Below are 22,861 nucleotides of genomic sequence, written 5' to 3' on the forward strand. Positions count from 1 at the left end.
ATTGTTACAAAATGTCTGGCACAAGTACTGCCATGTTTAAAGTCTCAACGACGTGAATCGGAATAACCTCTCCCGGCTGGTGGTGGTAGACTGGCGTCACCGACAAGTTTACAGAATGCCAGCAACGCCTGTCTGTGTACGAAGCTGATGAAGCCGGGGATACTTATGTGTATCCCGGTGGAAGGGCCTAAATATGGAAAATACAAATCACATTAAATATTAAAGTACTTTATTATTTACACATTTGATATTTCTTACATTTGGCAGTTTAGTTTGTATGGGAGTATAAAAATGTTAATAATCATCTGTAAATCTTAATTGACAACAACTCTGTAAACGTAACGCTTCATTAAAAAACTTGATGAGGTCCAAAAATAAATGTGTACAACGTTGTATATGTATTTGTATATAAAATGATATTTTTTTATGTTTGTTAACAAAACGTATATTATTTGCAAAATATCTTAACTGCCTCTAATATCTCTAGTTGTTGCGTATGGACTGAGCAGGTGGTTGCTTCTACAGTGGCACGAGAAATCAGGAACTACGGAGTTTCCGATTTGGCCGGTGGGTGTGGATGTCCGGAGTGTTTAGACGTGTCCTCGCTCCTTAAGCTTGGCGACGAGGGTGTCCACGTCGGGCACGGTAGAGCCGGCTTGGCGCACAGGTGGGTCCACCACGGAGACAATCTTGATGCGGGCTGTGATGTCCACTCCCAGGTCCTTGACTGTCAACTTTTGGATTGGCTTTTTTTTGGCTTTCTGTAAAGGAAACACACAATTATTTAAATACATATAAAGATCGTCGGTGCAATCCATTTGAAGAGTTCTGAAGCCTCATAGGAAAAGCCTTCACTCCCGCTGGTCTCCGTCTATTTCCTTCCAAACCATCCAAGGCTCGGCAAGATTTGGGTGGCTGGTTCAGTTACCTAAGTTTATGCCTCCCAAACATTCCTCCGTCCTGCGTTGCATAAACCAGTAAAGTTTCCACAGAAGATTCATTTTATATATATAGGTAGAAAAACATATCAATATAAATAATACAATACAATAATTTGAATTTGAAATTATACAAAGAACAATTATTAAAATTATATTAAAAAAATCCTTTGACTACCCAACAGAACGCCTGTTTGAAGAATTTCAAGTACCTACATTTAAAGACCTATATATTAAAAACTCACTAATCCAAATTATAAAAGAAAAAGATAAATATCAATTTTTAAATGAAAACAGAACGCGACTTAGACATGTTTTTCTATGCCCAAAACTAAATACGTCTTTTGCACAACATCATTATACTTACCAGGGAAGAACTTTTTTCAATCGTCTACCAGAAGAAATCAGAAGCATTAATGATAAAACCCAAATACTGCTCTCTGTCAAGAGACACTTTAAAAATATTCTGAAAAAAAAACTACTGTCACTTAATTAATCTCACAAATATCCTTAGTTTTCCATAACTTCCTTTCTTTTTTTAAATTTAATATATTAATATATTATCCTTCACTACTATCAAAAAAATACTACAGCAAACATACATTTATGTACAATGAATTATTTAAGTACTAACTAACAACAACAATTATGTACACTCCCCTTCCATACACAAGCAAATGCTTTCAATGGAAGAGTAGTAAAAAGACCCAAGATGTAAAATGAATTATGTAACATGTAAACATATTATTAAAAATAAAAAATAATTAAAAAAATATATATATATATATATAAATACTAACTAGTAGAAAAGGAAAATCTCAACAAAAATAAAAAGACTACAGATTCAATCCATACAAAAATAATACACACACTAACACTAGTAAGTTTCCCGCAACGATCGAACGCTACTCTCTTAGGAATGCTATGAATCCTGCGAGGCTCGTATTGAACACATCGATATTTGTGCATAATCTATTAAAGGTGCTACAGCTTCTTCTTATAAATACATTTTCAAGATAATTAGTATTGCTCTTAGGAATATAAAATGTGTCCGGAGATCGAGTTACTCTTAATGGACATCTGAAATGAATATTTTGTAAAATGTTTGGGCTATCAATAAAATAGTGGATTATCTTATATAGCATTACTAGGTCTCTGATATCTCGGCGTTGATCAAGAGTTTTAAGGTTCATGGACACATTGTATATCGGACGTGCAGAGCCAAAGTCATTATGAGATAACAAGATCTCAAGTTTTTACGATGTCCTTAATATTTTTGATAAAACCATTTAGATATCTGCGTCAAAATAAATATGATACTATAATATTATTCCACATCCTTAATATGCGACTGCTATAGTTAATATTAATGGATTTTCGGCACCACCATACATTTAAAAACTAATGTTTTTGTTTTGTTCAACACAGTGAAGAGATAAGGGTGATCGCTAATTACTCTCATTGAACATGTGTGAAATTTAATGTATAATTTTGTCCAATAAATAGAGAAGTAACTGGTACAAACAGTCACTTCTCATCCGAGAGTTCTCGGGAAAGTAATACTTGTTTAATTTAATGTTTTCCTACTGCCCCTGCAAAAACTCTCAGATCAAGGTGTCAATGTGTGCCGGTGCCCTATTGAATTTGCAGTATTTGTGCGGGCTTCACTAACTTGGTCCCGTACAAATTGGTCCTTCGTGCCGGTTCTACGCATTACGCCTTTAATCGTGCTTCAGTAAAGATGCCTTCGCTTCGCAGTGGCCATAAAATCTCTACGTCATCCGGGGCGTCGCGATCAGCAACCAGCGTTCCCGCAGACCGAGACAAACGTATGTCTCGCCGAGCCCCGGACCCTACTTCCAACTCTCCGACTGATGTTCCCATTAGCCAAGATGCACCCCAGCAAGCTGATCAAGCTATGCTTGCCTCGGACTCCATTGAACAATCAACCACAGCTTGGGGTCCCATCCTGACCCACAGTTTCCCGGCCCCCCAGGAGTCCGACGGAGAGGATGATGACCAACGGTCAGAGTCAACTGAGGATGCAATACAAATGTTGCGCCGTGAGTTGCGCACTCGAGAGAAGCAGCACGTTAAGCACACCGCCAACCTACTTGCAGCCCTGGCAGCAGCAACAAAGACATCCGCCGCACTGCAAGCAGGCCACCAACCTGCCGATTCCAGGTTCACAACTACCCAAGCCCCCGTGGCGCCTGGAGCGTGGCCCGCCTCGAATGCCGGCTACGCTATCACAGCACCCGGGCAAGCCTCGAATGCATGCCCGGTGCAAACAGCGCCTGGAGCGTGGCCCGCCTCGAATGCCGGCTACGCTATCACAGCACCCGGGCAAGCCTCGAATGCATGCCCGGTGCAAACAGCGCCTGGAGCGTGGCCCGCCTCGAATGCCGGCTACGCTATCACAGCACCCGGGCAAGCCTCGAATGCATGCCCGGTGCAAACAGCGCCTGGAGCGTGGCCCGCCTCTAATGCCGGCTACGCTATCACAGCACCCGGGCAAGCCTCGAATGCATGCCCGGTGCAAACAGCGCCTGGAGCGTGGCCCGCCTCGAATGCCGGCTACGCTATCACAGCACCCGGGCAAGCCTCGAATGCATGCCCGGTGCAAACAGCGCCTGGAGCGTGGCCCGCCTCGAATGCCGGCTACGCTATCACAGCACCCGGGCAAGCCTCGAATGCATGCCCGGTGCAAACAGCGCCTGGAGCGTGGCCCGCCTCGAATGCCGGCTACGCTATCACAACACCCGGGCAAGCCTCGAATGCATGCCCGGTGCAAACAGCGCCTGGAGTGTGGCCCGCCTCGAAAGCCGGTTACACTATCACAGCACCCGGGCAAGCCTTGAATGCATGCCCGGTGCGTACACTGCCGGGAACACGGCCCGCCTCAAATGCTGGCCACGCTATCATAAAACCCGGACCCGCCTCGAATGCACGCTCAGTGCACATACTGTTGGAAACTACGGGACACACGGCACCCGTGGCAAGCATTCCCATAGCCGATTATACTCTACCACAGTACCCCGAGCGACAGCCCCAAGCAGCAGTACCTGGAGAAGTGGAATTTACGCATAACAGATCGCAGCAATTCCCTACGAGTCAGGATTTTTCACCACTGTTTCCGCCACTGCCTACGGCCGATGAGACAGCACAGCACACTCACGAGTGGGTGCAAAAAGGCGCTGATCAGCTGTCCCAGATCACCTCAGCAATAGCAGAGGGTTTTCGCACGTCCCGTGCCCAAGCAAGCCCTCGCACGATAGAGGACGATACACGGATGGCCGCCTTAATCGCAAGGCAGACCACGGCCAAGGATCTTCCCCTCTTCCTGGGTGACCCGCTCGAGTGGCCCACATGGAAAGCCCAGTACACCCAATCCACAACCACTTGCAGAATGACTTCATCTGAAAACCTCATCCGGCTGCAGCGTGCACTAAAAGGGAAGGCTCGGGATGCAGTCGGCCCTCTCCTCATGGATCCCGCTCAAGTTCCAGAGATCCTCTCTGTCCTCGAGCAGCGATACGGTGGCGCCAGCGCAATAGCCACGCTGATGTTGGAAAAGGTGAAAAAGCTGCCGTATCTCACAATAGACGCAACCCTTGAGGACCTGGCAGATTTCTCCGGAACCGTCCAGAACTTGGTGACATCACTTAGGATCCTTAGGACTGACGGATACCTGACCAACCCCACCCTACTGAATGACATCACAACAAAGATGCCGATTACGCTACGGATGACCTGGCTGTATGAGACACGTGGTCTTACGAGTCTAGCTACAATAACTCAGCTGGCAGCATTTCTGAAAAGTATGGCTAACGCTATACCCAACAGCGGGATGATCGACCCAGTGCGACCTCGACCGCGACGGACCGAGCAGGTGCATGTAGTAAACGGTGAAGAAGTTAAACCAGACTCTAGACCTGCTGAATTTGTTACATCGCGTAAGAGGAGTGAGCCTCGCGAAAATAAAATGAACAATACGCGTAAACGCAAACTGTCTAGTGAAAGTTGCGGCCAGTGCGGTGGCAACCACAAAACTCGCGAGTGCACCGAGTTCGCGGAGAAAAGTCTCGCCCTCCGGTGGACAATGGTGCGACAGAAGAACCTGTGTCGTAAGTGTCTGGATCGACACCACTCACGGGACTGTAAAACCAAGGCATGGTGCGGCATAGGAGGGTGCAGATCACCACATCACCGTTTGCTTCATGACCCACAGTTCGTACCGGAAGGTGCTGTCGGTGAGGTTAACTTGTGACGCCAGACGACGGACCGGAGCGTGCTGTTAAAAATTGTGCAGGTTATGTTGGGCGTCCCCCAAGGAAGCAAAGTTTTGGTGTTCGCGCTCCTCGACGAAGGCTCAACTGTGACACTTGTCGACGCTGACATCGCGACACGGATCGGGGTGAGCGGCCCAGTCCGCGGCATACGGATCCATGGCGCCAAAGGGATGTGCACCTCTGACACACTCTCCCGCCGAGTGAAGCTGACCATAAGAGGATGTGATAGCAGTGACACCTACTACATCATCGCCAACACGATCTCCGACCTCAACCTGCCAGAACAACAGGCCCAGGGAAACCTTGTCACCCCAAAACTTTTGATAGGGCAAGACAATGCTCATCTGATCGTTTCACGGGAAGTGCGCGAAGACCATGACACTACGCGAATAGTGTCACGAACCGCACTGGGGTGGATCGCCCATGGGGGTGTCGGGACTGGCAGTGACAATAAATCCACGACGCTGGCACTACAAATTGAATCAGCCGCAGATATCCGCCTAAGAGAATTGGTAAAATGCAACTTTGCCGTCGACTCTCTTGGCGTAACTGCCACGGTGAGAACCCAGGCAAGCGAACAAAGGGCCATCGCACTAATGAACACGACTACCCGGCCTCTTCGCACTGGGAGGTGGGAAACTGGCCTCCTGTGGCGTAATCCGGAAGCCACATTGCCTGACAACCGGCAGTGCGCGCTGAAACGACTTCATTCCCTTGAGAAGAAGCTGGCAGCAGATCAGAATCTGGCAGCAGCCTACAGCGACAAGATGAGCCAGCTGGTCAACAAAGGATACGCCAGGAAGCTGTCTAAACTGGAAGCGTCAACAACCGCACCCAGAAAATGGTACCTGCCGCACTTTGCGGTGACAAACCCCAATAAGCCAGGGAAGATCAGGATAGTGTTTGACGCCGCCAGTCGATGCCGAGGGACCTCCCTTAATGACCAGCTGCTTACCGGCCCTGACCTGCTGTCTTCCCTCTTAGGGAATATTCTGCGCTTTCGAGAGGGAAACATCGCCATTGCCGCAGATATCAAGGAAATGTTTCTGCAGATCAAGATAAGGCGGGAAGATCAGCTGTCCCAACTCTACCTCTGGAGATTACCGAACCAACACGAACCTGATACTTACCAGATGTCATCTATGATGTTCGGAGCCACTTGTTCACCGAGCAGCGCCCAGTTCGTCCGGAACAAGGTAGCCGGGGAATACGAACATGAAAACCCGATTGCCGCAGCAGCCATTCGTTCTAAATTCTACATGGATGACTACCTAGATGCGGTAGACAGTTGTCAGGAGGCTGCCTCACTCGTCCACGGTGTGAGCACCCTCCTCGCGAAAGGAGGATTCCACCTAACTAGCTGGGCATCTAACAGTCCAGCTGCCATAGCCGGTGTTCCCACAGAAGACCGGGCCAGTTCCACAGTGCGGATCAGCGGTGGAGGTACGGAGACGGAACGAGTGCTCGGACTAGTTTGGGACCCGTCCACTGATAACTTCCTGTACTCATTCCAAGAGGCGATCACCCCAGAAGTGGCCACGCGACCCACGAAAAGGCAGCTGCTCTCAATAGTAATGAAAATCTTCGACCCAGTAGGCTTCATTTCCTGCCTTACAATCCGGTCGAAGATACTGCTGCAGGCCGTGTGGCGCTCGAGTATAGGCTGGGACAACCCCATTACCCCTGAACATACCCAGAGGTGGACCGAATGGCTGAGCCTGTTGAATACACACAGCATTTCAGTTCCGAGACGCTGCCTCCATCTCAAGCAGAACAGCGTGACCCTACATCTCTTCTGCGATGCGTCAGAACAAGCCTGCTGCGCTGTCGCCTATTACACCGAAGAAGTAAATGGATCCCTACAGGCGACATTTCTGGCCAGTAAATGCAAAGTGGCGCCACTGAAGCCCCTCTCCATTCCCCGCCTTGAGTTACAAGCCGGACTCATCGCGGCAAGACTAGCCCAGACCATCCACAAGGAAAGCCAGGCCCGTATATCCCAAACGTACTTCTGGACAGACTCTGCAACCGTATTGTGCTGGTTACGAACTGACCCACGTACGTACTCTGCCTTCGTGGCAAACAGACTGGGCGAAATAGATGAGTTAACCAACATACTCGACTGGAGATGGGTGCCAACCAAGCTCAATCCCGCTGACATCGGTACAAGGGACTCAGATGTGCCCGACCTATCACCCAAAGGAAGGTGGTTTACCGGCCCGGCCTTTATCATTTTACCTGAGAGTGCGTGGCCAAAAGAGCGTGCACCTGTCAAAAGGCCCGACGACCAGACACTAGAGGTTAAGCCTCACTACGTCGGCCTTCTATCAACTGCAAGGGAAGCCTTACCATCCATCGAGAGATTCTCCTCATGGCAACGGCTGATTCGTGCAACAGCATGGGTTCTCCGCTTTGTGAAACAATGTCGGATGAAAGTTAACAAATCTGTAGGGGGCCCACTGCGAGCGGAGGAGATCAAGGAGGCGGAAGACAGATGGATAAAAAGGTCTCAGGAGGACGCCTTCAATACTGACATGACCACCCTCAAGCAAGGCCAAATGCTGCCGACTGGTAGTCGTCTGAACCCATTAAACCCCTTCTTCGGACAAGACGGCGCCCTGCGGATGGGTACCCGGCTGCGAGCTCTAGCGAAAACGAAGTGTGTAGCACGGACTCCCGTCATCCTGGATGGAGACCACCCGTACACTCAGCTCCTGATTCGCCACTACCACCAGAAGGCGGACCATCCCAGCACGGAGAAGACGGTCGCAGAGGTGCGGGGCGATTTCTTTGTACTGCGTCTGCGCACTACAAGCAGGAAGATAGCACACGCCTGCCCCACCTGCCACATAAGGAGAAGCAAACCCTCTCCACCACTAATGGGGGCGCTACCACCACCTCGACTGATGCATCACATCCGCCCATTTACACATTGCGGACTCGACTACTTCGGGCCTATGGAGATCACGGTTGGCAGACATCGGGAAAAACGATATGGAGCCATCTTCACTTGTCTCTCGACCCGCGCCATTCACTTAGAACTGGCCGCCTCACTGACCGCAGACTCGGCCATCATGGCCATACAGCGGATGACTGCGCGAAGGGGACAACCCGCAGCCATGTACTCCGACAACGGAACAAATTTTCATGGAGCCGATGCAGAGATGAGAGACGCTCTGGTATCATTGAGCCACGATGCCAGAATGCTTGATGCCATAGCCACCCAGGGCATTGAGTGGCATTTCATACCTCCAATGACGCCCCACATGGGGGGAGCTTGGGAGAGGCTTGTACGGTCAGTAAAAAGAGCCCTGAGCACCACACTTAAGGAACGGGCACCTAGAGAAGAAACCTTACTCACGGCCCTGGCAGAGGCTGAATTCACAGTGAACAACAGACCACTCACTCACATATCAGTTGACCCACGCGACGAAGAGCCTTTGACCCCCAACCACTTTCTTCTAGGGTCGGCTGGAAAGCGTCCCCTCTTGTCCATGTTTGGCAAAAAGGAAGAGGAAATATGCCTTCGCCGCCAGTGGCGTATCGGCCAGCAACTTGCAGACATATTCTGGAGGCGGTGGCTTCTAGAATACCTTCCCACCATGGCAGCTCGGCAAAAATGGCACAACCCGGTCACACCCATTAAGAAGGATGACCTGGTGGTCATTATGGACTCCACGCTGCCACGGAACAGCTGGCCGCGTGGCCGCGTCCTTGAGGCCGTGCCCGCCGCCGACGGACAAGTCAGGACAGCCCGTATCCAGACAAGTTCCGGAATATATGTTAGACCGGCCATTAAAATCGCCGTCATACTACCTGCTTCAACAACACCAGCCGATCCAATCACCAGCACGACAACACCTGCCTAGCCGAAACCCCTTGCAATGACATCAACTGCAAACACGAGACGCTGGGATGAAACAGAACACGCCCGACGGAGTAGCTGGGCGCAGCAGAGACTGCACCGTGGGGAGTATATCGGACGTGCAGAGCCAAAGTCATTATGAGATAACAAGATCTCAAGTTTTTACGATGTCCTTAATATTTTTGATAAAACCATTTAGATATCTGCGTCAAAATAAATATGATACTATAATATTATTCCACATCCTTAATATGCGACTGCTATAGTTAATATTAATGGATTTTCGGCACCACCATACATTTAAAAACTAATGTTTTTGTTTTGTTCAACACAGTGAAGAGATAAGGGTGATCGCTAATTACTCTCATTGAACATGTGTGAAATTTAATGTATAATTTTGTCCAATAAATAGAGAAGTAACTGGTACAAACAGTCACTTCTCATCCGAGAGTTCTCGGGAAAGTAATACTTGTTTAATTTAATGTTTTCCTACTGCCCCTGCAAAAACTCTCAGATCAAGGTGTCAATGTGTGCCGGTGCCCTATTGAATTTGCAGTATTTGTGCGGGCTTCACTAACTTGGTCCCGTACACATTGTTTTCATCATTTCGCATGCGATAAGAGACATATTTTAAAAACTTTTTCTGAACTCTTTCTATGTTTGATTTATATGTAGAACGTATAATGAAGGAGACAGACAGAGGTGCTCAACGTAGCCAGTTTCAGTTTAACCTTTTTACCTCGTGGTAAACCTTTTCTTTTTGAAGTCTGAAACGAAAGGCGGCACGTTTAATATCAGTTTAGAGATTGCACAATGAGCCTAAAGGTCCGAGTGCCTACAGATCATTCTCCTTAACAATAAAAATGTTTTTTCTTCTCATTAATAAAATAAAATGCTACATAAATTATAATAAATTTGGTCAAAGTGTCACAATGCTGTTTCATGCTAGAAAATCTGGTTGCCATAACAACTTAAACACGCGCAAGCTGTTGATGCTCCCATCACCTTTTCGGTATCTCCCATCCCGTCTTCATCTACTGTGTAAGTATTACTTCAATAGGTTTTACACGGACAGATGAGCTACACTTAAAAGTTTGAAAACTAGTTAAGTTACAAATGAATATTAAGCATTTCAAAAACTTTTAGCGCGTTTTACTCAAAACTACAATTTTCATCATCATTTTTATTGCATCCAGCTCCTTAATTCTGAGATAAAACCAAGATAAGTAAGATTTTTACCATAATATTGGGAAGGGTGGCGTATCTGGGTTCATTGAGGCGGAGGTCAGCACTGATGACGGCGGGCACCTTGCAGCTGATGGTCTCCAGCCCGCCGTCCACCTCGCGTGTCACCGTCAGCCCTGCGTCCGTCTTCTCTACCTGACCATACAAACAACACAAATTACATGCTATGTATTATAGAAAATTGATGTTTGGTTGTTAAATGAGTAGACAAGGAATCAGTAGCGCGCAGACAGCCGGGTGACGGGAGCCAACCGGTCTGTTATTTCAATGCACCACCGGCTGCAGGGCGGTTTTCGCCATAGATATCAGGTTTTTGCAATATTGTCTGCCCTTGCACCAGTCGGTTGTGCGTTTGCGCCCAAATTTGAGCACATACCATGGAATGTTAATCAAAATTAAAGTTAAAAAACTATTCGCATGAGAATATCGATCACATCCGATGAGAAAACAGCAACAGATAAATTAATGTAAGCCTTCCCTCCCATGGGCCAGTAAGTACGGGTGCCGGACAGTCCCGGGCCAGGTCTATGCCTTGTTTTGTTACCTATGTAACAAAAGAATTTATATTCCGTTCAAAGATGCACAGTTAATTTAATATGATTTTTATTTTTTTTATTTTTATAGTGAATACCTCACAAGAGTCCCAACTGCTCCCGTTTGGAGCCAGTGAGACTATGACATCCCCAATTGGGGGATGTTGTGAGGCTGAAGGTAAGTGGGGAAGGGAAAGAGGAAGGTGGGGAAGTACATGGCTATTCAGATCTAGCTACTAAACACGGCTAAAGCCATTTGGAGCAACGTTTCAATTCTGAATGGTGGTCTTACACCAGGGCGATACTGGTAGTATCTTCCACTCTGGAACGTGCCGCAAATATGAAGCTTAGCCCGTCATCCCACGGGTAGGTAAGCAATCGACATAAACCGAGTGCTGTAAGACCCTCAACCACAGAAACCACATATTATGTATTATGATGTTTGCAAAAATGCACTCACTTTAGAGGCGAAGGTTCCTTGGGGCCAGTCCAGAATAGCAGCAGTCATCTGCGCCGTCTGGTTGGAGTCGTCATCAATTGCCTGCAAATTATAACAATGTTTTAATCAAATCGAATTTAACTAAGCATAAATATAATTCTAACTGTCTCTTCTAAAGTATAGTATCTTGATTACACGCATGTCTTTTCGTCGTAACCTTTATTTCAAATGTATTATGTGAGTTTTTTCACTCTTTAACTTAATAACGAGTGATCCCGTGCTCCAGGAACTGAAGAACACTATTCTTAAACAAAGTAAAACTATTAATGTGTTATTAAACCGTGTAAAATGCGTTGTTGCAGCAAGTGTCAAATATAAGCAACAACAAATCTTGTACTACCTACACCTTACACCGCCCACTGTCAGCCGCTGGGCTAACGTTATGGCCCCCCGCTAACCCGTCTACTGAAACTGTCATCAAATAGCGAATGCAGACTAGAGCGGCTACCAAAGTAAAAGATAACTCATCAAGTCAATTCGAAGCTGTCTCTTTCAGCGGAGCTATCCCCGGAAAAGGCGGCGGTGCTATAAAATCCAGTTTCCGAGCCTGAATCGGAATCAGCTCCGTCAAATAAAGAAGAATGGATGAACGTCAAAGGTAAAAACAGGAAACGGACGGCTAAGAACCTGATTATCGGTAACTCGATAAAGAATATCATTGTATCTAGGATATTAAAGGACATAACGGCGGATGATATCCAGGTGCATCTGGAGAAGAACAAAATAACGAAATGCGAGATACAGAAATTCATCGCTAATTCTCAAGAATACGCAGCTTTCCTCATAGGAGATTTATGGCCCCGAGCAGTACCAGTACGACGTAAGTAAATAATACCGGTATTTAAAACCGAGACAATATCCGGTTGATACCGACCGAAACAGGTCAAAACAGAATGAAAGTGCCGTTATGAAAAGACTAGGGAACACACTTAAAGTGAGTTCTCGCCTTTGCACAATTAATTATCAAAATTTGCGAGGATTGAGATCCAAGACTGATGATTGGAACTATACAAGATAACGACCTTATATTACTATCAGAGACATGGCTTAATTCGGCTACGCTACCTTATGTATGAGAAACGGCGATATTAGGTCAAGATCCGTTGGCAACACTGAATTACTGAACGGAAATTTCCGAACGTTTGCGTCGGCACAAACAAAATGTATGCAAGAGCTGCGTTCCACGTGACGTCATTAGGTTTTTTCCATTCGGTTTCTCCGAACGCGCCGGCTTGCATTCGGAACGTGCGTAAGGAATTTGTTCTGTTCGGAACTAAAACGAACGTGTGCGGCAGTTAATGTATTTTCTACTGATTCCATGCATTCGGATGTCCGAATACGGAAAACGAATTCGGAAATCGAATACGGAAAACGTATGTATGCGGCCAGCCTTATTAACACACTTCGGCCGGGAAAGGTAGTTCTACATATATTATACTTGGAGTATAAGAAACATGAGTAAACAAAGCAAATTGAGATCCTGTTTTATTAACACACTTCGGCCGGGAAAGGTAGTTCTCCCTTTTGCGCTGGCCTCATTTCAATGGCAGAAATGACGGAATTATTTAATGTTTTTACATAAATATTATATACCAATCTCTTTGTAAAGGTCCCAACTATATGTATATAATTATCGATTCGTGATGCAAGACTTTTTTAAAATTTATATCGTGCCTTTCTTTTACATCGGTATTTCAACAAAAGGATAGTATATTATGTATTTGTTAGTGAAATAATTCAATTCCTGGAATGAGGGTTTTTATGACCATGACACCCGATTCGAATCTCTTTCTCCGTTCCGCACTCACTCAACTCCTATGTGCAAGCGAGCGAGAGATGTGATAGATACTTATTAAGTTAATCAATAAAAAGGTTTCTCATTTTCAAATCACGGTAACTATTGGCCTATGCCAGTACAATCCTTTTATCAACACAACATTACATCATAGATCGCCTCTGTACAAAACAAACACTGATAACAGTGCAAACAAGTCTTATCTCTAAACAGCAACCAAAAAGCCATTTAGCTAAGTTATGTTATAATGCGGTACCTGCTTTCCAACAATGATGAGGTCAGCCTTCTCCTTTTCGGCCAGCTTGGCCAGGATCTTGGCCACATGGATGGGCTGGAGAGTCTCGTATTCCGCACCAGAAATCTCTATATGGATGCCTTTGTCCACTCCCATGGCCAATGCCGTCCTAAGGGTTTCCTGGAATTATAAAATAAACAAATTATTAGAACTAGTTTTCTTTTCTACGTAGATTTAGAAAACAAGACAGAGAAGGTTAAAACTAACTAAACAAAGATTCCATAATCCAAAATCTGCCATATAGATACATTTCTATTCCCTTATCACATTAATAAAAATATATTAACACGCAAAAACGAGATTCGTGACCTTGGGGTGATCTTCGAAGCAAATCTCTCTTTCAAATCCCACATATATGACATTGTCTCCCGCGCCAACAAAATGCTTGGATTTGTTCTTCGTAATGCGAGATCATTTACTAATGGAATTGCAATACGGAGAACATATGAAGCACTTGTCCGCAGCATCCTGGAATACAGCTCCATTATTTGGGCCCCTTCTGAACAAAACCATATCTTAGAAATAGAAAAAGTACAAAAAAGGTTTATGCGTTACCTGTATATGAGGGAATATACATACTACCCATTCCTGTATTCATCCTTGTTCTTAACAGGAATGCTCGATTTCAATACATTAGAAGCCCGCACAAAAATATTTTTAGGCAAACACTTTTTTAAGTTAATCTCTGGGACAATACACAATCCGCCTATGTTGAAAGAGGTTAACTTTTATGTCCCTAACAATTATACTTGAGGAAGATCCCATGCACTCTTATATGCTTCGAAAGCGAGGACTTCTGCCTATCAGAACGCGCCAATAAACAGAGCGACTCAACTGCTTAACGACTCTGCATTAGCCATCGACATTTTCAATGTCACCTACAGACAATTCAGTAACTATCTTATAACACTTTTTTTTATTTATTTATTCACATTTAAACCCGCTAAACTACTTGTGTAGTTTGTCAGCAGGGACATAGAGACAACATTTATACACTCATAAGATACAATTTGAACGGTACATAATTACATAAATTGGTTACATTGCAGAAAAGTTTAAATAGCAGCATAAAAGCCTTATATAATAAGCAAGTAAAAATAAATGTATGAACAAATTAGTATTATCAACATAAAACATAAAAGCCTTATAAAATAAGCAAGTAAAAATAAATGTATGAACAAATTAGTATTATCAACAAGTACATCAATAGTTTCATAAATAGAGGTTAGTATTACAAAATAATTGTTTTTCCATTTTCTAAGAATATGAATTCCATTTCAGGGGCATCAGTATAGATCATTATTATCCAATAACCATTTCCTTAGATTATATTTAACATTAGCAGTATACATGTTATTATTTTTAATTGTCATTGGTAATAAGTTAAACATTTTGGGTACTATATAGTTTAAAGTTCTTTCACCATATTTATTAGTACATTTCGGAACTACCAGTCCTTCATTTTGAGTGAATCTTGTGTTATGTTTATGGCAAACTCTTTCCCTATACAATGAATCAGACAATATAACATGTTGACTTACAATATTATAAAACAATAATCCTCTGACAGGTAAAATATTCAGAGACTTGTATATTAATTTAATGTTACTTCTGTGTTGATTGTCATATTTATGGATTAACAATTTTATAATGGAGTTTTGTAATGTTTGTATATAGCTTATATTAGTTTTACAAGAATGTCCCCCAACATGTGACAAAATAGTAAAACTGCCTGTGTAAACCTTTTAATATGTAATCTTCTCCATGATATATTGGTGTATAACCGTTTCATGGAGAACATGAAAAAATAAATAAATAAATATTTTTAACATGGGCATTGGTAGAGATGGTACAGAGACGATTCACAAAAATACAGTTGTAAAAGAGAAGCATATGAAGATAGACTCGATTTGGGAGGCGGGTGTGGGTACGGCCCCCCCGGGAACCATTTATTGGATTACCAATGCCAGCGATCCCGAATATTTAAATGATATGGATGTATTTCACAATGATTTAAACTTGCCATATGTGCCAACTATATCCACCTAGTAAAAACTATTGTTAACAACAATTTTATACATTTTTATTAATATTATCGTTGATTTGGAAGATATTGGTAGATTAGATCTGTTTTTATGTCACTTTATGTAACCTATGTTTCCATTGTACTTGAAGATGTACAGCATTGTATTTTGTATATAAAAGCCCTTTATTTCCATATATAGACTATGATTGTCATCCCATACAATTTTCATTTACGTAATTAAAAATTAGAATGTTAAAATTATAAATTTCCTAAATGCAGATAGTTTCCTTTTATAGCAATTAAGGTGAAAAAAGGTTTTATTTAAAAAAGAAATTGTATTAAGCGTGGCTAGTGATCCTGAATAATTACCTTTTTTTATTAGAAAGGAGAAAAAAAACATATTGTATGAACAATTGTTTAATTAAAAAAATATTAATTTACAGTATAACATGCATAAATATAAAGATAACATGAAAAAAATACAAAAATAATAATGGATCCCAGTCAAAGCAAGACAGCCAAAAGGGGATCTGTCCTTATTTTATTTATTTATTTAGTACAGGTGATGATACAATGACACATGTAGATAAGAAATACTTTGACTGCCCAACTAGGAGGAATTCCCGTTTTAGGACAGTCAAAATTGTCTTATATTTGCAGTATTTTTTGCTGTAATAAAGGTTGCAACCTAGCCATGAGGAATATCCTTCACAAGCGAAATATGGGACAATTTTTTTGACATAATCAAAAGATATTGATTTTTTCTGTTCATGTTCCTCAGGGGAACTCTGGTATTGAAAGTTACCTATACGGTGCTGTTAACATTACCTGAGCTTGTGCAGGGCCGCAAGACACCGCAATAATTTCAGAGGCCAGCTTCTTCTCCTTCATGCGAACAGCTTCCTCTACAGCGATTTCATCAAAAGGGTTCATGGAGTGCTTCACCCCTTCCGTGACCACTCCAGTCTTGTCTGGCTTGACACGGACCTGTAATATTACCATTACTCATTGAAACAGCAAATTCCAGTAAGACACCAGTATGTGGAATAATCATCTGTTACTTAAATCAATCAAAGTTTCTGATTTAAAAATACGACATAATACTTGTGTAAATAGAAGATATTTAAAATTAGCCAAGTATTAAATAAGTGACATTAGGCTTGCATATTCTTATTTCAGATGCATGTCTTAATTTATTACTTGAAGATATAAAAATTCTATTATGAAGATCTATTAGCATAAGTCAACCTTTGAACTCAGTTCTGATATAACAGATAATTTAAATGAACAATAAGTAGTTAATAAATAATACAATATTCACCTTTACGGCATAATCGATTACCCTCTTTACACCAACTAAGACACGAGACATGTTGAGTTTATTGATAAAGCCGAAAGAAATTAAATTCCTATTCAGTAAACCCCGTAAACCCTCAAAATGACAGACAGGCCAGCGATCAACGATCCTATTTTCTGAACAGGGGGGTATAACTCCGAGAAAAAAGTGGGTCAGAAAAAAAGACACGGTAATCTCTATGGGTGACTTGTGACGTATATTTTCCACAAACCAATACGAACTTCATGCATGTTTATAGGCCGCTGTCATTGGCCGATTTTAGGCTAGCCAATGGGTTGGCTCCGAATGAGAATTATACTGTCTATGGTTACGCCTTTTTTATAGTTTCTATCCTAGTCGATGGTGAGAATGTGTAGTAGTGACGTATATTTTTCAGTTACAGACTTTTATCTATGGTAAACATTAGGACCCATGGGCTCAGTACTAAAAACCCGAAGATATTGATCTAGTGAGTGGTTCATTTATGTTTCTGAAGTTAACTTTTTCCATAGATAATGTCAACGTGGTATGTCAATGAGCATTTACATCAAATGGATAATAACATTGCGTTCCGGTTTAACTACGGATGTGTGGCTGCTTTAGTTGAAGAGGCATGTGTTGGTGTTGCCACTGAGAAATTAGGGCGTATTTACATTGGCTATGCTTCAGTGTTTTTGTTTTTTGTGACTGCTGAACGATGTGTCATTTAAAATCGGTATCCAAACATTTTGATTATTATTAGCGAAACTTTATTTTAGTTTGATCGATAATATTATCCGTTCAAGTTATAATGCCAACGGCTTTTTCGCAACTTACGTTTTTTAATATATCTGTGATTTATACAATTTCCACTTCGGTTAATGTGATTTTCCCTGCTGATATTATTTAGTAATATTTTGATATCAGCATGATGAAGACTCAGGCCTTCTTACTAGTAGTAAGTATATTAGTGCCTTCCTTCAACGCACTTCGAGGTGATTCTATCGGCTGTTATAATTTTGAAAATGAGTATATAAACACTCATTCCGGTGGATCTATAGAAATTTGCACCTCAGCATGTGGGGAGATATATTATCGGTACGCTATTCTCGCAAATGGATCGTACTGCTACTGCGGGAACACTCCGGGGAAGGTGGTCACCGACAGCGCCCTCTGCAAGATGCCGTGCCCCAGGAATGTGACTCAGCAGTGCGGCGGGGAGGGGGTGAGCAGCGTGTACGACACCGGGATGATGTTACCCGGCCCTCCTTCCGACATCCAGATCGCCAACGTCACGGAAACTACTCTCCGTGTTCTGTGGAAAGAGCCAGAAGCCCACGGGATAATAACCGGCTACAAAGTAAGGTCTGAAGTGAAACATTCGTTTGCCGACTACGTCCCCAAGGAATTGGAGTGGTTGTTTTCCGAAAATACATCCCACGCCCAACTGGTGAACTTACACCCGGGCACATTGTACAATATCACTATCAGCGCGCTGTCCAAAGAAGGCCCGGGGCTAGCCATTAGTTCAGAAGTAGAAACTGACATCGGAGAACCCGACCCTTCTCCCCCGGAAGCCGCGGTCATCGAGAGACGAAGTGATCACATGGTTATACACATTCCCAAAGCTACAAACATTAATGGCCCAATTACTAAATACAGAATTGTCATAATCAATAAAGATTTACAACAAGGATTCTTGCCTACAAACCTGAAGCCTTATTACGAAGCTGCCGAAGAAGGCTTGCCATATTATACAACGGCTCAAATAGAACCCCAAGATGTTGAGCGCGATTTTGTAATAGGAGATAAGAACACTTACGATGGCTATTACAACGCTCCTCTGCCGCACAATAGAGACATTCAGATAGCCATCGGCGTAGTGAGTTCCAAGAAGGGGATCACTCGAGTGCGATATACCCACGCCAGCGACATTATGGTCCTCAATGTGAAGGAAGAAGAGGAGACTTCTGGCCTAGTGATGGCGCTGGGCGTGGCCGTGGCTGTCGGCCTCGTTCTATTGCTTGTCGGGTTGGGAATTGTCATTATTCTTCGCCGGAAAGTGGGAGTGCACCGGAGGCAACGCTTATCTCAAACTATGCCCTTAAGTGGACCTTGCATAGAAATAGAAAACTCGGGATTTATTCCCGACGAAGAAGATAGAGTAGACCACTATGTTAATTTGAAACGACAACTCTGGAATATTCCGAGGAACTTCTTGGAAGTAGACACCGGCACAGTGGTGGGAATTGGAAGCTTCGGCCAGTTTGTGCGGGGAAGAGTTCAACACCAGGGCTCCTACAGGTCCTCCCTGGTCCAAGCAATTCCCGACGGGGAACTATCCAGGACCGATAGGAAACTGATGTTGAGCGAACTGGACTTGCTTATCAAATCTAACGATCACGAAAACATTGTGGCTCTCATAGGAATTTGCGAAATTCCCGATACCCTGTATGTAGTACTGGAAGACACCCGACATTCCTTAAAAGAACTTCTCCTCTCTTCCCGTCACAGGGACATTCCAAACAACAAGTTCTCCTTGATCAACGAGCAGACCATATTAAAGCTGGCCTTGGACATCTGCAAGGGGATGGAGTATTTGTCCAGCAAGAGAGTGTTCCACAAGAGGCTGTGCTGCCGCAACGTGGTTATGGCCGACGGCATGACCCCCAAGATCGGCGGCTTCGGGCTGGCGCACATCTACACAGCTAACGAGAAGCCCGACTATACGCGCTGGACCGCGCAGGAGATGTTCAAGCAGAACGCGTTCCACGTGAAGAGTGACGTGTGGTCCTTCGGCTGCCTGCTGTGGGAGCTGTTCTCGCTGGGGGGCACCCTGTACCCGCACGTGGGCAGCGGGGAGGTGGTGGCGCGAGTGCTGCGGGGCATGCGGCCCGCCCAGCTGCCCTACTTGGGGGACGAGCTGTACCAGGTGTGCCTGCACTGCTGGCAGCTGGACCTGGACGAGAGGCCCCCCTTCTCTGAGCTGGTTTGCACGCTGCAAGGCCTCCTGTCCCAAGACACGCAGGGAGTCGTAAGCTTCACCTACTACAATGGTTTCCAGTATGAATCCCACAGTCCGGAATTAGAGATCTTACACTAGCATTCATTTCTCATTTTTGTACAGAATATTCTACTCTATAATAAGATATTAATTATTACCATTCTAGCATTGATCATATTTATACAAATTATTTTATTACGCTTTTGGTTTTAGAATAGGAATTTAATATTAATTAATAACAGACTTGACTCTTTGTATTCCATTTTTGTGTCAAAGTAAAATGTTCACATTTTGGAATTAGATAATATAATACATAGTATTATATACTTATATATATATTTTATACGTGAACATTAAATGAATAAACCTGTTTCAGCTATTGACCGTGAAGAGATTACATATTTACTATGTATTTGACAATTCGAGACATTCATAATTACTTCATGATATTATAAAAGTATTAGTTTTCTAGATACATTTGGTATAAGTTTGTACTATAATTGCACCGTACTTTAAGTGTAAATATTGAATAGAAACATTTTGTGTTCATGCAGTATTTTTATAAGAAACTGGTGTCAGTAAAATAATCTAATAAACTAATGTTACGGGTAGTAATAGTTTCACACCTACGTCAAAGTGCCACATTTTACAATAGCTTAAGAGTCCCAACTGCTCCCAACCGTCTGAGCCTGTGAGACTATGGCATCCCCAATCGGGGTATGTTGCAAGGCTGAAGGTGGGGGAGTACCTGGCTATTCAGATCTGGTCACCAAACACGGCTAAAGCCATTTCGAGCACATTTCAATTCTGAATGGTTGCCTTACACCAGGGTGATACTGAGAGTATCTTCCACTCTCTGGAATGTGCTGCAAGTACACTATATATTATTTTTAATTAATATATTGTGAAATAACACAATATCACGCTGGGATTTGAACTGGTGTTTTTTCTTCAATAAACTGGCAATCAACATAAAATGTATTGGTATTATACTAATTATCCAGTCAGGCGGGTGTGAAACTAATATGAACCAAATTATATGTATAAATGAATCTTAGACATATTTATGAAAATAATTTGAGCCAAAAATGAATCTCTTGATTGTAATAAGACAGTTCACATTTTAAAAAAATTAGGAAGTTAGAATATTGTTATTATCGCAACTGGCCAAATTTATTTGTGTTGTCCATCAGTCTCAAATTATTATTATGATTGTAATTAATGTAGCACTCTTAAATAACATGTACAACACATATTATTTTGTAATGTAAATAACAATAGCCTGTTGGATGGATTAACCTAACTATGTATATTCTAACCATGTCTTCATCATTTAAATAATGTAAAAAGTTGCGCAAATAATTCACACATCACAATTCACAATTTCACTACAGCATTTGACATGGACCTGTCTTCTCCATACCGGGAAATTGTATTTAGTTCACAATTCACAATTTCACTACAGCATTTGACATGGACCTGTCTTCTCCATACCGGGAAATTGTATTTAGTTCACAATTCACAATTTCACTACAGCATTTGACATGGACCTGTCTTCTCCATACCGGGAAATTGTATTTAGTTAAATTGATTTCTATGTTAATATATTTTTAAGAATGGGGCAGTCAATTTAGGACTGGGCAGGTGCTCCGTAGGGCACTCGGGCACACAAACAGCTGGTGATAGTCTTCCTTAATCCTTCAAAGACATATTGAAGCCATAAAGCCTCTGTTAAGCACAAATAAACTAGTTTTTGTTTTTAAACAAGAGGCCTGAGAAGGAAGAGCTTTCTATTAGTATTGTATTATGTTCAGGCGTAAAAAACTGACTTTTCAGACTGATTTTTCCAAAATCTTGTAATTATGTACTTGTATCTTGTAAATTAGTTGGTTAGTTTGTTATTTGTGCAGCGCTCTGCAGTTAGAATGAATCCGAGAATTTGGAGGCTTAGATTATAATTTCCCGCTGTAACTAAATATCTCTGTTATTGGAACTTGTCTCAAGTTAATTATGTATGTATCTAATTAGAGTACTGCCCGACCATTTCTCATTGAATAAGCATCAAATTATGAAGTACAATACGTATTGCTATAGAACAAAGCGCTTAGGCTTAATTTGATAGCGGATAAGTTTTTAAAATCATGTTTCATGTATTTTTGATCAAGTAGCCCTTTCCAAAGTAAATACAATTATTTAAATATTGACCTTTTATATATTGTACTAATATTAAATCTCTTGGTTTGTAAAGGTAATTAAGAAAAACATGTAAATAACATCTGTGTTGTAAGTTATCATCCTTTTGCAATTTTTTCTAAATTTATCTTACTACCTACCATACCCGAACCAAGTGTTTTTTATGCCCTCATTAAAGTTTAAGCCCGGATGTCCAACTGTCCGGTAAGGAATCGACATAAACCGTAGCAGAAAAGTAAAGTTCGCTACGGTTTGCAGTGCAGCCATTGTGGGACTCTGCACAGGCTCTTACCGACGACGGGCTAAAACTAACAGGGTTAAATAACACATTTTGTTACAATCATACAATAACGACACTCAATGGGAATCTCAATATGTAGTACTTTCTCACTTAGAGTGTGTTTTGGATTTGTGCAGAAATAACAGCGGTGTGATTTTCTATTCTGGACTCTGATTGAAATTTTAGTAATAATGTTTTCCTGTGTTTTTTTGGAGGCAAATCAGTGGTTTGTGGCAGACAATTTTTTATTATTTCAATTGTAAATTGTAATTGAGCCCATTTGTTAGGTATTTTTATGTCTCTCGTCTCTTCTACTGTATGTTTGTGCATTCTATTATGCATAAATTACGTTTTTATGCTAAGTTGAAAACCTTTTTTTACCAGAATATTCTTACTCTATTATTATATCTAGTCTATTTTGTATGTATTTCTTAAATTGAGTTAATTGATCCCGTCCATTTTTGTATGTTTTATGAACTATGATTTCTAGTAGTGAATAAAGACAGAATTTCAACAGATAGAATTGGGTTTCAATGAAGTGGGTGGGTGATTGGGTGTGTACAGTAAAGTATGTTGTAAAG

At 42.6% G+C, this 22,861-nt stretch overlaps 2 protein-coding genes across 2 annotated transcripts; one reads left to right on the forward strand and one right to left on the reverse strand.

Annotated features, from left to right (window-relative positions):
* Positions 1-230: 230 nt before the first annotated feature.
* Positions 231-16,960, reverse strand: Etfb (Electron transfer flavoprotein beta subunit). The gene is made up of 6 exons (XM_089640780.1): positions 16,810-16,960; positions 16,317-16,475; positions 13,424-13,582; positions 11,334-11,414; positions 10,335-10,475; positions 231-761 (listed from the first exon to the last, which is right to left on the reverse strand). Exons 1-6 carry the CDS (start codon positions 16,858-16,860, stop codon positions 591-593), a joined length of 762 nt encoding a protein of 253 aa, XP_089496906.1. The 5' UTR covers positions 16,861-16,960; the 3' UTR covers positions 231-590.
* A 560-nt stretch (positions 16,961-17,520) lies between these two features.
* Positions 17,521-22,767, forward strand: Wsck (tyrosine-protein kinase Wsck). Its single transcript, XM_089641218.1, has one exon. It carries the CDS (start codon positions 17,732-17,734, stop codon positions 19,904-19,906), a length of 2,175 nt encoding a protein of 724 aa, XP_089497344.1. The 5' UTR covers positions 17,521-17,731; the 3' UTR covers positions 19,907-22,767.
* The last annotated feature ends 94 nt before the right edge of the window (positions 22,768-22,861 follow it).

This window comes from Hesperophylax consimilis, chromosome 16, assembly GCF_061612785.1.
Source record: "Hesperophylax consimilis isolate HC1 chromosome 16, BYU_Hcon_1.0, whole genome shotgun sequence".
In the NCBI taxonomy this organism is placed as follows: Eukaryota; Metazoa; Arthropoda; class Insecta; order Trichoptera; family Limnephilidae; genus Hesperophylax; species Hesperophylax consimilis.

What these genes read in the sequence shown, in the direction of transcription:
- Etfb (XM_089640780.1), bottom strand. Translation starts at nt 16,860, where the DNA reads ATGTCTCGTGTCTTAGTTGGTGTAAAGAGGGTAATCGATTATGCCGTA. An exon ending in TCATCATTGTTGGAAAGCAG is followed by an intron (nt 11,415 to 13,423) that starts GTACCGCATTAT and finishes TATAATTTGCAG; the next exon opens with GCAATTGATGACGACTCCAA. An exon ending in AAGGAACCTTCGCCTCTAAA is followed by an intron (nt 10,476 to 11,333) that starts GTGAGTGCATTT and finishes TTGTATGGTCAG; the next exon opens with GTAGAGAAGACGGACGCAGG.
- Wsck (XM_089641218.1), top strand. Translation starts at nt 17,732, where the DNA reads ATGATGAAGACTCAGGCCTTCTTACTAGTAGTAAGTATATTAGTGCCT.